The 15,728-nt window shown below is 39.1% G+C and overlaps 1 protein-coding gene across 1 annotated transcript; it reads left to right on the top strand.

The window, feature by feature from the left end:
• The first annotated feature begins 1,086 nt into the window (after nt 1-1,086).
• On the top strand, nt 1,087-4,428 carry hspb9 (heat shock protein, alpha-crystallin-related, 9). The gene is made up of 2 exons (XM_042504578.2): nt 1,087-1,963; nt 3,761-4,428. The coding sequence occupies exons 1-2, from the start codon at nt 1,740-1,742 to the stop codon at nt 4,221-4,223; spliced, it is 687 nt and encodes a 228-aa protein (XP_042360512.2). The 5' UTR covers nt 1,087-1,739; the 3' UTR covers nt 4,224-4,428.
• Nucleotides 4,429-15,728: the final 11,300 nt, after the last annotated feature.

Raw genomic sequence — 15,728 nt, 5'->3', positions numbered from 1 at the left:
TAACCTGAACAAGAAGAGAGAGGGAGTAAATTTCTAGAAAATAGGAATACAACTAAATAGGAAAAGATGTCCAGAAAACTAAATAATGTATTATTTAAAAAATACATATTTTTTTTATTTAAGCTACTTTTCAGACACAACAAAATTATACTCTGTTTGGATTTTTTTGTTTGTTTTTTTGCAAATGTGAGAGTGAAAAGGTTTAAAAATGTAAAAGTTTTTTTAAAAAAATGCTATGTAAAACTGTATTTATATCTACATCATTCCACTTTCATAAAAAAAAAAGTTAAACAGGCCCATTAAAAAATGAAAAAAAACCCTAACATGACCTGTTAGAGGTGAATAACACCACTGCACTTAATATTGATTGAATTGTTGGTAATTGTGTTAGTTATGAGGTACAAACAATGTTTATTTGGATTTTTTGGTTTCTGAACACTTCTGGATAATTCAATATGAACCTGGTCTGTCAGGGATATTCTTGCTGTCATGATAAATGAACATAACAGGAGGATCAAGAGAAGCTTAACAACAGTGTTTTTCCCCTTGTCTTTATTTCTGTGTGTGTGTGTGTGTGTAAATGTGTGTGTGTGTGTGTGTGTGTGTGTGCTGGGCGGAGTCGTGGAGTTCTGCTGATTATGCACACACCTGCAGTTCATCACTCACCTGCTGCTGATCATGCAATCAAGCCACCTGCACTGCTGCAGGATAGGAGTAGCGGCTCAGTCCTCCACTTTCCGCCAGCTCGTCCGTAACCCACCACTGATCCCTGAAATCCTGACACCAGCTCACCTCCAGCCTTACCTGTTTAGCCCCGGCTTCGTCCAACTCCTCCTGTCTCCGGCTCTGCGATCCTCCGTCTTCCTGGCAGCTTTCCAAACCTCCAGAAACCCTAGAACCTGGATATTTCTTTCCTCCTGCAAAGACCTCTCAGCCCCATTCTTACTCACCTGAACGCAGTCCTGAAAATGCGTCACCTAAAAAAAATGTGTGCTCAGAATTATGGTAACAGTACATAATACAATTTTAAAAACACCATAATTTTTATGAGTGATCAACTTAAAAAAAAAGGGTGTTCATAAGGCATGGTAATTAAATACCTAATTACCATAATTATTAACAGATTTTTTTAAAGTTGATTCCTTCAGATAATGTGAATGAGTAAGTTATCCAACACATTCTAGTAAAAATGAAGTTGTTCCAACAAATGTCACATTATTTTAAAGGGATTTTAAAGTGTACAGGTGGTTTTTGCCTTTAATAACAGAGTTTGTGTGAAATAGAAGAGACATTTTCACACTCTTTAAATATCTGTATGGACATCATAAGTTAAACTCAGATCTAGGACAGCAGTTGAACACGTCCACATGCACAAAAACAAAACAGGATATGACCATGAGCTGTCTTTAGCCATTTGATGAGTTGCAGGGCATTCCTTACTTCACAGGCACACGCTAACAAACAGCAGTGAGCTCATCGGGTGTAAATAGCACAGAGGGAGTGACGGAGCAGAGCAGCTGGAGTATATAAAGGAGAGGAGTCCAGTGTAACGTCTCAAATCACCAAAAGACTCAAGAAAAAGAAACTCTCACTTCTAGCTCTTCACCGGAGACTAAAGGTCTAAAGTCTGACAGAAGGAATCCAAAACCGAGAGACAAAGAGGCTACAATACACGACAGTTGTGGGTTGCCTTGAAAACAAAGTCAAGATTTTGTCGACAACCGTCCTCCGACTCTGACATGATGTCCCAGCACGCAGCCTTGACCAGCCTGTTTGGCGACGACCCTTTCTTCAGCCATGAGCGACTGCTGTGGCCTTTGCGTCACGAGGCTGTCTCCTCACTGCAGCAAGACTTCTTCAACCAGAGAACCAAACTGGCCAACACCCTTCTGAAGGATCTCCACATCGGGCCACAGCTGCTCCAGCTCAGCCAGTTGCCTCTCATGTCCTCCACTTTTGCAAGGTATGAACAGTAAAGGTGTAACTCAGTAGCTGTTGTCTTTTTGAACCTGTAGTTGATTCGTTCTGGTCCCCATTATCAGATGACTTAGTAAGTTTACCTCATGGTTTGGTGTTTTCGAGTAAACCAAACTGCATCACTAAAAGGCTTTTGAGAATCCTGTTTCAGCTCATTAGAGCTAGTTGTTGTCTCTTAGAGAGCAAACCCAGGAAGAAGGTCTTGAAGAAGCTTTCTCTTACACCAGTGGAGTCATAAAGCTGATTTTGATCTTTGAGTACGTTTACGTGCACAGTTAAGTCGCGCTACGGTTGTAGCTCGATTAGGCCATTTAATTGGACAACTGTCCTTGTCCCAGTATACAAGCATTAAGTATTACATCACATAAACAAACAAGTTAGCAAGTGGGAAACAGGCTGCATGTGGAACAGTGGAAACAACTGTTCGGCACTGTACATTTAGAATGTACTCTACATTTAACTTTTGTACAAATGAGATATCTCAGTCTTGTTTTGTTTTCTTCCTTTCTTTATTTCTTACGGCTTTTCTTAGAAGAACACCTGGGCCAGTTCAGATCTGATTGAGGTGTATACATGAGATAGTAAATAGACCCCCACCCATATTATCTAGGTGTGTTATTCTGACTTGGAGAAATTCGACCCAGTACGATTTCAATCAATGTAAAATGTTTACATGCATTTTAAATGTCCAGTTTTATTCAAATTAACATAACAATTCAACCTTTTCTAACATTATATATAAACATATTTATCGACACATAATGGACATAGCCACCATGATGTCATCCATTGGTGTGTGGTATTTTGGCTTAAATGTGATACTGCTAATGCTAATTTTTGCTACTGAAAAACAGGGTTAAAACTATTAAAATAAAATGTACTTGCTGGATAAGTGAACATCCAACTCTTTAGACTTCTTTAGGCAGCCAAAACATTAAAATTAATTTCTATGAACTGTAAACACACTGAAATAGCAACAGCTACTGCTTCACCTACACTCTATGAATGTAGGATTACACCATGATTATGTTCGCTCACCCATTTTAGCAACTTGTTAATAGGTAGCACCCACCAGTTACTCAAAGTGACAATGCCCTAAATTATGCATTACAAAACATTTTTACTGTACAATATTTAAATTAGTTATAAAAAAAAATCAATCACCAACAGTTTGTAGGAAAATTAGTGCGGGGTAGAAAATTGATACCGCATGGCATTGCGATATTGTATCGATACATGGGTACCAAGTATCAATATCTTGTTATATAAATTATTAATTTGAAAATACAAATTAAACTTTTTGTAGCCTACCAGAATAATTAAATCAATTGCTTTTTAAGTCTGCTACATACATGTTGTTGCAATAAAATTAAACTGACAGACTAAAAACGATCTTATTAGATCAAAATAAAAAAAAAGATGTTGACAAAGTTTTTCTTAATTTGCAGTTTAAAAAGTAAGATATCACAAAATATGTTATTGCAATACTGAGGATATTGCGAAACATTTTAAAAAAGCAACAACACTGTATCATGACCAAAATATCATCATATTAGGGGCGCTCTGGTGATTCCAACCCCTCGAAATTAGATAAACACATTTTTTGTACTGTCTGTTGTAAATTTGGGCATTTTAAGAAGGGCGGTCTTTTAGGACTTAGTCACTCTTGGAGCCAGCCTCCTGTGGCCATTAGAGGAATTGCAGGTTTTGGACATTTTTTTGCGTTGGCTTCATTTTCGGATGCTGGTTCTTAATTCTGACTCAGATTCTGATTCTCTTTCAGGCTGAGTGATGATAAAGAGCTGCAGAGGGAGACTTCCAGCACAGAGCTGCAAAAGGAAGCTCAGCAGACCACAGACAACAACAGTGACCTCCTGGTAACCCTTGACGCCCGTGGTTACGCCCCCAATGACATCACTGTTAAACTGCAGGGACGGAGCCTGGCGGTGGTGGCCATGAAGCAGGCCGGAGCAGAAGAGAGCCAGTCCTGTGCCTCCTCCTCCTCCTGCGCCTCCTTCTGCTCTTCAGCTTCGTCGAAAATGGGATTCGTTCAGAAGATCGACTTGCCCCCTCACCTTGATCTGTCCGGCCTCTCCTGCTCCCTCATGGATGATGGGCAGCTGCGAATCCACGCCCCCGCCACCAAGAAGGCAATCACTGAGGAGCAGGAGGTGCCTGTTCGGTTCAGGACATCGCTGGAATTTCCCATCACCAAGGAAAAGACAGAGGAGGAACACACAGACTAATGCACTCCCACTTCACATGCACACACTGAATGAAAACACATATTTAAAATAAATATATGTTTTTATGCCCACGCACACACAAACTTCCACTTGACTGTCTATAAAGAGTAAAGTTTACCATAACAAAATGAAGAAAATGTTTATTTTATAATTATTTGCAATTTGTATAAACTGTAAACTAAAATAAAGTGCTTGATTTTCAGAATTTGTGTTTTTTTTTTTTTTTTGGCACAGTGGTGACTGAATGGTTTATTCTTTTTTCTTTTTTTTTTTTTTTAAATAAATAGATCAGTACTTTTGTGATTGACTTTTGTGACCACCAGATGGTGCCAGCAACCAGTTTGCACAAGAGTATGGAATTTAGTTTTTGATGCTCAACACACAGAAAATTGGTATTTCTAAAAAAATTTCTAAAAACTTTCAATTGATGACCCTGTTGACAGAATAGTTCATTTAAGTAACTTACCCTTGGTGTTACAGTAATAAGACCTGAGGAAGTTATGTGGTGCTGGCTGCGTAGAGAGGGTCCTGGCTGCAGCCCACAGAAAGGCAAGGCTGAAATAACAATTTAATAACAACAATTGTGGCCAAAGAAGTGTTTGCAGTTTCAGCACATTCTCATTTCCAGTGCATCAACGCTTTGTCACACCCCTCAATATATGATCTCAATGCCAAAAGTTTTCAACTAACTCCAGTGCAAACCCATCTGTGATAATACTTGATGCTTAAAGCAACTGATGTAGTATAAAGAACAAGAAAGTCTTAATGCGGTTTGGTCAAACAAAACCAGACTTTCACCCAGGAGACAGCAGTCCCCATGTGACACCAGAAGTCATTATTGTTTTAACGTAACGTTACACAATCTATGTAGGGTTGTTACAGACTGATGTCAACCGTGATCTATTGAAATCACATAGACCACTGACGTTCGTCTGCTTATGACATCTTCCGTGTGCTTCTTTGTCAGCTGTTTACTTTTTGTGATGCCAACAAATGCCCATGGTGGGATGGTGGCGCTCTTTGTAATATGTCATTATGTGCAGCGTTATTGCCTGATGCTCTCCAGCTTCCATGTTCTCAAGTAACGGTTCTCTTAAATTCTAAGAGAAGGTCTCTCAAGGAATTTAAGTTAAGATGGATACAAGTGATGCAAACTGAGGATATTTGCACAAATACAAGCATAGATGATCAAAAATAACAGTGATTTGTCATTTCTGGAAGGACATTTGAAACACTCTTGGTATCAATGACCTTAAATTACAACCACTTTTGCTCTTTTTAAACACATTATACAAAGAAAATGTTGTTTTTTTTCTGAATAAATGGATGCATTTTGTTAACATACTCTGTGGTCTATAATGTCGTATAATTTTTTGAAACAGCATTTCTTACTGTGACTGTTAAAGGGTTTGAGAAGTCTCATTTCAAATGATACATTGGATTTATCTTGTAAACCAGATGCTCCCAGGAATCACAGACAATATTGATGAAAGATCTGTTTTGTAATTATGAAAATGAAATTATTTGCCACTTATACGATGAATGCCAGTGTCATTGATTTGTTTATTATTGACTGTTTTTTGCCAAAACCGAAATCTTACAAGGTCGAATTGAAGACATCGTGAGAACTTGACTTTCGCTTCGTGCTCATTTTAATTGAATGGAGCTCGAAGGTATCATTAAGTAACTCAATTTAACCTCCGTCAGTCTTCGTCACCGGCTGCTGATACATTGCAGTTGTTTTTGGGCTAATGGCTGGATGTAAACAGGTCCTCCGACGTCCACTGTGTATCCGTCCACGACGACTGATGTGTTTGTTTGTTTCTTTGCCACCCACCCACCCGCTTGGTTCTCTGGTCTCCACAAGGTCAGCCTGGCGCAGTCTCAGTCAGTTTCGCGCTTGCAGGGCTCGGACACTTCTGGCTTGTCCGAGCCCTCACGCCAAACAGCTGGCCCGCAACATGTAGCATGAAGCAAGGCGCTGCCAGCGGCTGGGCCCCGGCATCAGAGCAGTTCAGCAACGCCCCTCCAGAGACTGGAGGAACGGCGATCTGAACGCAGACCAGGGGTTCTATTCGTAAACTCTCTGAAACAGATGTTGATGACATCATTTGGTGATGTCACGAGGCATAATCCCTGCCCAGCAACCTTGACTGGTGACATCATTTGGTGATGTCACGGCACATAAGTCTTGCCTATGAAGCTGGACTGGTGACATCATTGGTGATGTCACGGCACATAAGTCTTGCCTATGAAGCTGGACTGGTGACATCATTGGTGATGTCACGGCACATCAGCCCTGTCCATTAACCTGGACTGGAGGTTTTAGATTTTGTTATTATAATCATACTCTAATTGTATTCAGTTCTATTTTTTCATGCTGAACTTACTATTTGTTTTTTTTATACCATATATTATTATTGTTTTTGATACTCAGTACTTAAATGGATTTGTTTTATAGGTTTTTTGTTTGGTTGTTCATTTGTTTACTTTATTGAGTGAATTGTATTTTCTGATTTTTATTATATAATATTGCGAATTTTTTGTAATACGTCACAGATTTTTTTCCACTGGATTCAATTTTATTTGCATCTACTTATTTTTTCTTATTTATTGTTAGATGTTTATTATATGATGTTACTTTTCACCCACAGAATTCTGTTATATTACACTCACTTTTGCACTTTTAAAAAACATATTAAACAAGAAAACATGTTTCTTTTATTCTGAATAAATGGATGCGTTTTGTTAACATACTCTACGGTCTATAATGTCATACCATTTGTTGAAATAGCATTTCTTAGTGTGACTGTTCCAAAAGTCTCATTTCAAATGATACATTGGATTCATCTTGTAAACCAGATGCTCCCAAAATTCACAGATGACACTGATGAAAAATCTGTTTTGTAATTAGGAAAATGAAATTATTTGCCACTTATACGATGAATGCCAGTGTCATTGATTTGTTTATTATTGATTGTTTTTCGCCAAAACCGAAATCTTACAAGGTCGAATTGAAGACATCGTGAGAACTTGACTTTCGCTTCGTGCTCATTTTAATTGAATGGAGCTCGAAGGTATCATTAAGTAACTCAATTTAACCTCCGTCAGTCTTCGTCACCGGCTGCTGATACATTGCAGTTGTTTTTGGGCTAATGGCTGGATGTAAACAGGTCCTCCGACGTCCACTGTGTATCCGTCCACGACGACTGATGTGTTTGTTTGTTTCTTTGCCACCCACCCACCCGCTTGGTTCTCTGGTCTCCACAAGGTCAGCCTGGCGCAGTCTCAGTCAGTTTCGCGCTTGCGCTGCGGGCTCGGACACTTCTGGCTTGTCCGAGCCCTACGCGAAACAGCTGGCCCGCAACATGTAGCATGAAGCAAGGCGCTGCCAGCGGCTGGGCCCCGGGCATCAGAGCAGTCCAGCAACGCTCCCTCCAGAGACTGGAGGGAACGATGATCTGAACGCAGACCAGGGGTTCTATTCGTAAACTCTCTGAAACAGATGTTGATGACATCATTTGGTGATGTCACGAGGCATAATCCCTGCCCAGCAACCTTGACTGGTGACATCATTGGTGATGTCACGGCACATAAGTCTTGCCTATGAAGCTGGACTGGTGACATCATTGGTGATGTCACGGCACATAAGTCTTGCCTATGAAGCTGGACTGGTGACATCATTCGTGATGTCACGGCACATCAGCCCTGCCCATTAACCTGGACTGGAGGTTTTAGATTTTGTTATTATAATCATACTCTAATTGTATTCAGTTCTATTTTTTCAAGCTGAACTTACTATTTGTTTTTTTATACCATATATTATTATTGTTTTTGATACTCAGTACTTAAATGAATTTGTTTCATAGGTTTTTTGTTTGGTTGTTCATTTGTTTACTTTATTGAGTGAATTGTGTTTTCTGATTTTTATTATGTAATATTGCAAATTTTTTGTAACACGTCACAGATTTTTTCCACTGGATTCAATTTTATTTGCATCTACTTATTTTTTCTTATTTATTGTTAGATGTTTATTATATGATGTTACTTTTCACCCACAGAATTCTGTTATATTACACTCACTTTTGCACTTTTAAAAAACATATTAAACAAGAAAACATGTTTCTTTTATTCTGAATAAATGGATGCGTTTTGTTAACATACTCTACGGTCTATAATGTCGTACCATTTGTTGAAATAGCATTTCTTAGTGTGACTGTTCCAAAAGTCTCATTTCAAATGATACATTGGATTCATCTTGTAAACCAGATGCTGCCAAAATTCACAGATGACACTGATGAAAAATCTGTTTTGTAATTAGGAAAATGAAATTATTTGCCACTTATACGATGAATGCCAGTGTCATTGATTTGTTTGTTATTGATTGTTTTCGCCAAAACCAAAATCTTACAAGGTCGAATTGAAGACATCGTGAGAACTTGACTTTCGCTTCGTGCTCATTTTAATTGAATGGAGCTCGAAGGTATCATTAAGTAACTCAATTTAACCTCCGTCAGTCTTCGTCACCGGCTGCTGATACATTGCAGTTGTTTTTGGGCTAATGGCTGGATGTAAACAGGTCCTCCGACGTCCACTGTGTATCCGTCCACGACGACTGATGTGTTTGTTTGTTTCTTTGCCACCCACCCACCCGCTTGGTTCTCTGGTCTCCACAAGGTCAGCCTGGCGCAGTCTCAGTCAGTTTCGCGCTTGCGCTGCGGGCTCGGACACTTCTGGCTTGTCCGAGCCCTACGCGAAACAGCTGGCCCGCAACATGTAGCATGAAGCAAGGCGCTGCCAGCGGCTGGGCCCCGGGCATCAGAGCAGTCCAGCAACGCTCCCTCCAGAGACTGGAGGGAACGATGATCTGAACGCAGACCAGGGGTTCTATTCGTAAACTCTCTGAAACAGATGTTGATGACATCATTTGGTGATGTCACGAGGCATAATCCCTGCCCAGCAACCTTGACTGGTGACATCATTTGGTGATGTCACGGCACATAAGTCTTGCCTATGAAGCTGGACTGGTGACATCATTCGTGATGTCACGGCACATCAGCCCTGCCCATTAACCTGGACTGGAGGTTTTAGATTTTGTTATTATAATCATACTCTAATTGTATTCAGTTCTATTTTTTCATGCTGAACTTACTATTTGTTTTTTTATACCATACATTATTATTGTTTTTGATACTCAGTACTTAAATGAATTTGTTTCATAGGTTTTTTGTTTGGTTGTTCATTTGTTTACTTTATTGAGTGAATTGTGTTTTCTGATTTTTATTATGTAATATTGCAAATTTTTTGTAACACGTCACAGATTTTTTCCACTGGATTCAATTTTATTTGCATCTACTTATTTTTTCTTATTTATTGTTAGATGTTTATTATATGATGTTACTTTTCACCCACAGAATTCTGTTATATTACACTCACTTTTGCACTTTTAAAAAACATATTAAACAAGGAAAATGTTTCTTTTATTCTGAATAAATGGATGCGTTTTGTTAACATACTCTACGGTCTATAATGTCGTACCATTTGTTGAAATAGCATTTCTTAGTGTGACTGTTCCAAAAGTCTCATTTCAAATGATACATTGGCTTTATCTTGTAAACCAGATGCTCCCAAAATTCACAGATGACACTGATGAAAAATCTGTTTTGTAATTAGGAAAATGAAATTATTCGCCACTTATACGATGAATGCCAGTGTCGTTGATTTGTTTATTATTGATTGTTTTCGCCCAAACCGAAATCTTACAATTGAAGACATCGTGAGAACTTGACTTTCGCTTCGTGCTCATTTTAATTGAATGGAGCTCGAAGGTATCATTAAGTAACTCAGTTTAACCTCCGTCAGTCTTCGTCACCGGCTGCTGGTACATTGCAGTTGTTTTTGGGCTAATGGCTGGATGTAAACAGGTCCTCCGACGTCCACTGTGTATCCGTCCACGACGACTGATGTGTTTGTTTGTTTCTTTGCCACCCACCCACCCGCTTGGTTCTCTGGTCTCCACAAGGTCAGCCTGGCGCAGTCTCAGTCAGTTTCGCGCTTGCGCTGCGGGCTCGGACACTTCTGGCTTGTCCGAGCCCTACGCGAAACAGCTGGCCCGCAACATGTAGCATGAAGCAAGGCGCTGCCAGCGGCTGGGCCCCGGGCATCAGAGCAGTCCAGCAACGCTCCCTCCAGAGACTGGAGGGAACGATGATCTGAACGCAGACCAGGGGTTCTATTCATAAACTCTCTGAAACAGATGTTGATGACATCATTTGGTGATGTCACGAGGCATAATCCCTGCCCAGCAACCTTGACTGGTGACATCATTTGGTGATGTCACGGCACATAAGTCTTGCCTATGAAGCTGGACTGGTGACATCATTGGTGATGTCACGGCACATAAGTCTTGCCTATGAAGCTGGACTGGTGACATCATTCGTGATGTCACGGCACATCAGCCCTGCCCATTAACCTGGACTGGAGGTTTTAGATTTTGTTATTATAATCATACTCTAATTGTATTCAGTTCTATTCTTTCATGCTGAACTTACTATTTGTTTTTGTTATACCATATGTTATTATTGTTTTTGATACTCAGTACTTAAATGGATTTGTTTTATAGGTTTTTTGTTTGGTTGTTCATTTGTTTACTTTATTGAGTGAATTGTATTTTCTGATTTTTATTATATAATATTGCGAATTTTTTGTAATACGTCATAGATTTTTTCCACTGGATTCAATTTTATTTGCATCTACTTATTTTTTCTTATTTATTGTTAGATGTTTATTATATGATGTTACTTTTCACCCACAGAATTCTGTTATATTACACTCACTTTTGCACTTTTAAAAAACATATTAAACAAGGAAAATGTTTCTTTTATTCTGAATAAATGGATGCGTTTTGTTAACATACTCTACGGTCTATAATGTCGTACCATTTGTTGAAATAGCATTTCTTAGTGTGACTGTTCCAAAAGTCTCATTTCAAATGATACATTGGCTTTATCTTGTAAACCAGATGCTCCCAAAATTCACAGATGACACTGATGAAAAATCTGTTTTGTAATTAGGAAAATGAAATTATTCGCCACTTATACGATGAATGCCAGTGTCATTGATTTGTTTATTATTGATTGTTTTTCGCCAAAACCGAAATCTTACAAGGTCGAATTGAAGACATCGTGAGAACTTGACTTTCGCTTCGTGCTCATTTTAATTGAATGGAGCTCGAAGGTATCATTAAGTAACTCAGTTTAACCTCCGTCAGTCTTCGTCACCGGCTGCTGATACATTGCAGTTGTTTTTGGGCTAATGGCTGGATGTAAACAGGTCCTCCGACGTCCACTGTGTATCCGTCCACGACGACTGATGTGTTTGTTTGTTTCTTTGCCACCCACCCACCCGCTTGGTTCTCTGGTCTCCACAAGGTCAGCCTGGCGCAGTCTCAGTCAGTTTCGCGCTTGCGCTGCGGGCTCGGACACTTCTGGCTTGTCCGAGCCCTACGCGAAACAGCTGGCCCGCAACATGTAGCATGAAGCAAGGCGCTGCCAGCGGCTGGGCCCCGGGCATCAGAGCAGTCCAGCAACACTCCTTCCAGCTGCAGGAGGGATCTATGGTCTGAACGCAGACCAGGGGTTCTATTCGTAAACTCTCTGAAACAGATGTTGATGACATCATTTGGTGATGTCACGAGGCATAATCCCTGCCCAGCAACCTTGACTGGTGACATCATTTGGTGATGTCACGGCACATAAGTCTTGCCTATGAAGCTGGACTGGTGACATCATTCGTGATGTCACGGCACATCAGCCCTGCCCATTAACCTGGACTGGAGGTTTTAGATTTTGTTATTATAATCATACTCTAATTGTATTCAGTTCTATTTTTTCATGCTGAACTTACTATTTGTTTTTTTTATACCATATATTATTATTGTTTTTGATACTCAGTACTTAAATGGATTTGTTTTATAGGTTTTTTGTTTGGTTGTTCATTTGTTTACTTTATTGAGTGAATTGTGTTTTCTGATTTTTATTATGTAATATTGCAAATTTTTTGTAACACGTCACAGATTTTTTCCACTGGATTCAATTTTATTTGCATCTACTTATTTTTTCTTATTTATTGTTAGATGTTTATTATATGATGTTACTTTTCACCCACAGAATTCTGTTATATTACACTCACTTTTGCACTTTTAAAAAACATATTAAACAAGGAAAATGTTTCTTTTATTCTGAATAAATGGATGCGTTTTGTTAACATACTCTACGGTCTATAATGTCGTACCATTTGTTGAAATAGCATTTCTTAGTGTGACTGTTCCAAAAGTCTCATTTCAAATGATACATTGGCTTTATCTTGTAAACCAGATGCTCCCAAAATTCACAGATGACACTGATGAAAAATCTGTTTTGTAATTAGGAAAATGAAATTATTCGCCACTTATACGATGAATGCCAGTGTCGTTGATTTGTTTATTATTGATTGTTTTCGCCCAAACCGAAATCTTACAATTGAAGACATCGTGAGAACTTGACTTTCGCTTCGTGCTCATTTTAATTGAATGGAGCTCGAAGGTATCATTAAGTAACTCAATTTAACCTCCGTCAGTCTTCGTCACCGGCTGCTGGTACATTGCAGTTGTTTTTGGGCTAATGGCTGGATGTAAACAGGTCCTCCGACGTCCACTGTGTATCCGTCCACGACGACTGATGTGTTTGTTTGTTTCTTTGCCACCCACCCACCCGCTTGGTTCTCTGGTCTCCACAAGGTCAGCCTGGCGCAGTCTCAGTCAGTTTCGCGCTTGCGCTGCGGGCTCGGACACTTCTGGCTTGTCCGAGCCCTACGCGAAACAGCTGGCCCGCAACATGTAGCATGAAGCAAGGCGCTGCCAGCGGCTGGGCCCCGGGCATCAGAGCAGTCCAGCAACGCTCCCTCCAGAGACTGGAGGGAACGATGATCTGAACGCAGACCAGGGGTTCTATTCGTAAACTCTCTGAAACAGATGTTGATGACATCATTTGGTGATGTCACGAGGCATAATCCCTGCCCAGCAACCTTGACTGGTGACATCATTGGTGATGTCACGGCACATAAGTCTTGCCTATGAAGCTGGACTGGTGACATCATTGGTGATGTCACGGCACATAAGTCTTGCCTATGAAGCTGGACTGGTGACATCATTCGTGATGTCACGGCACATCAGCCCTGCCCATTAACCTGGACTGGAGGTTTTAGATTTTGTTATTATAATCATACTCTAATTGTATTCAGTTCTATTTTTTCATGCTGAACTTACTATTTGTTTTTTTTATACCATATATTATTATTGTTTTTGATACTCAGTACTTAAATGAATTTGTTTTATAGGTTTTTTGTTTGGTTGTTCATTTGTTTACTTTATTGAGTGAATTGTATTTTCTGATTTTTATTATATAATATTGCAAATTTTTTGTAATTCCTCACAAATTTATTCGACTGGATTTGTTTTTATTTGCACCTACTTATTTTTTCTAATTTATTATTAGATGTTTATTATATGATGTTACTTTTAACCCCAGAATTCTATTATATTACAATCACTTTTGCTCTTTTTAAACACATTATACGAAGAAAATGTTGCTTTTTTCTGAATAAATGGATGCATTTTGTTAACATACTCTACGGTCTATAATGTCGTATAATTTTTTGAAACAGCATTACTTACTGTGACTGTTAAAACCCTTTAGTTTTCTTTTTTTGCTTTCTTTCTTGCTCTCTCTTTCTTATTTCATTAATCTACATTATCTGTATGCCCCTCATTGTTTCTGTCTCCCCCTAAATACTCCATAATTGTCCTCACAGAATGACATGTCTTCACAGGCTCTACAGGGGTTCGTCATGTGTAGGTGTGTGTGTATATGACTGTGAATGTCTTATTTGTGTATGAGTGTTTGCATGTGCGTAAGTTCTTGCATACAGCCGTGAGGACCAAATGTGCAATGACGTCTTTTTGGTGGCAAACGACTGCTACAGATGAAAGCGTGTGTGTGTGTGTGTGTGTGTGTGTGTGTGTGTGTGTGTGTGTGTACAGTTGTGGAAAAAAGCAGGTAAGACTTGCAGATGATGATCCCTCGTTATCAGTGTGAGGATTCGGATCCCAATGACACAAACCCTTAAGCACGCATAAACACACACAAACACACTTTGATGGAAATGCTGTTTATTTTCCATGGCGACAGTTATGAGGTCATAATGATGATGGATTCTCCAGCCCTGTGAGGTGGTAAACTTTGTTTCTCCTGGAGGCGGACGTCCTCAGAGGGGGACGCTGTTTATACTGGCAGCCAGTTCAGTCTAAACACGCAGAAGTCTCATTTCAATAACCAGATTTGAGCCGTTGTGTACTCCAGTCTGAGCGTTCCTTTGGTTTAACTTCCACCAAATATGGACAAAAAAACAATCTGTGCTCATGGTGATGTAAGCAGCAAGGCTGAACTGTCAAATATGTAGGAAAAAAGAGGCTTGTATGCTGTTGTAACTAGAAACTATGGTCAAATGTATTACTTTCTATTACTATTTACTACTATACTGTTATTTAGGTGACATTTACAGTCATTAGTGACTGGGCCTTGTGTAACAACATTTTTGTATTCCTATCCAAAATCTTTTTCTGTGAGAATAGTTTGTACAAATGTTCCAAGTCAGATTCGCTAAACTCTATTCTTTTCTTTTTTAATTTTTTGTATATATATATATATATTAATTTATCACAAAAAACTGACATGAACAAACTAACAAAACCACACAACCCACATATACGCAAAAACAAGACAAAACAAAACAAAACAACAGGAAGTCAGATTGGACATACTGTAGATACATCCATGTTTAACCTATTATTTTTTTTTCTCTTTTGCTCTTTTGTTCATAATTAAGACAAGATACAATGAAAGCCACAAAATAAGAACAGACACAAACACATAAAAATAAAACAAAACAAAACAAAACATCATATATAATACCAACAATGCAGTAATCTCAGCCATTAAAATTGACAAATTATCGTCTTTAACATACTTATTCAGTTATATTTGATATCCCTGTACTTCATAACTCTTGACCAGTTTTCTTTCAGGTGCTAATGGGGACCAGTCCCTTAAAAAAACCTTGAGCGTGCCTCTCAGCACATGTGATAATCTCTCCAGTGGCAATATGGACATGAGCTTCATGCACCACATCATGCTATCAGGGGGCTTTCCATCTAACCATTGTTGTAAAATTGTCAGGCATGCAACATACTACGCAACTCTAAGAATGTAGACTTGCATGTTTTATTATTTTGGGGGTGGGGGGGTTGTGCCTCTACTGCAGGTAGGTAGGCAAGCATTGCTTAAAAAAATATTAAGAATTTTAAATTTGAAATCTGCCTGAAAAACTTGACAAGCAAAAGAGTAAATAACAGGGATGGCATTCAACAAAGCGTCTTCTCCAAAAAATACAAGGCATAGGGGTGTAGCT

The sequence above is a fragment of the Plectropomus leopardus genome, chromosome 18, assembly GCF_026936395.1.
Source record: "Plectropomus leopardus strain MGB_pleo_1.0 chromosome 18, ASM2693639v1, whole genome shotgun sequence".
In the NCBI taxonomy this organism is placed as follows: domain Eukaryota; kingdom Metazoa; phylum Chordata; class Actinopteri; order Perciformes; family Serranidae; genus Plectropomus; species Plectropomus leopardus.
Note: the sequence above shows the minus strand (reverse complement) of the source record. Positions and strands in the feature narration are given on the sequence as shown.

Coding starts and splice junctions, on each gene's coding strand:
- hspb9 (XM_042504578.2), top strand. CDS start 1,740: ATGATGTCCCAGCACGCAGCCTTGACCAGCCTGTTTGGCGACGACCCT. Junction 1,964..3,760: donor ATGTCCTCCACTTTTGCAAG/GTATGAACAGTA, acceptor ATTCTCTTTCAG/GCTGAGTGATGATAAAGAGC.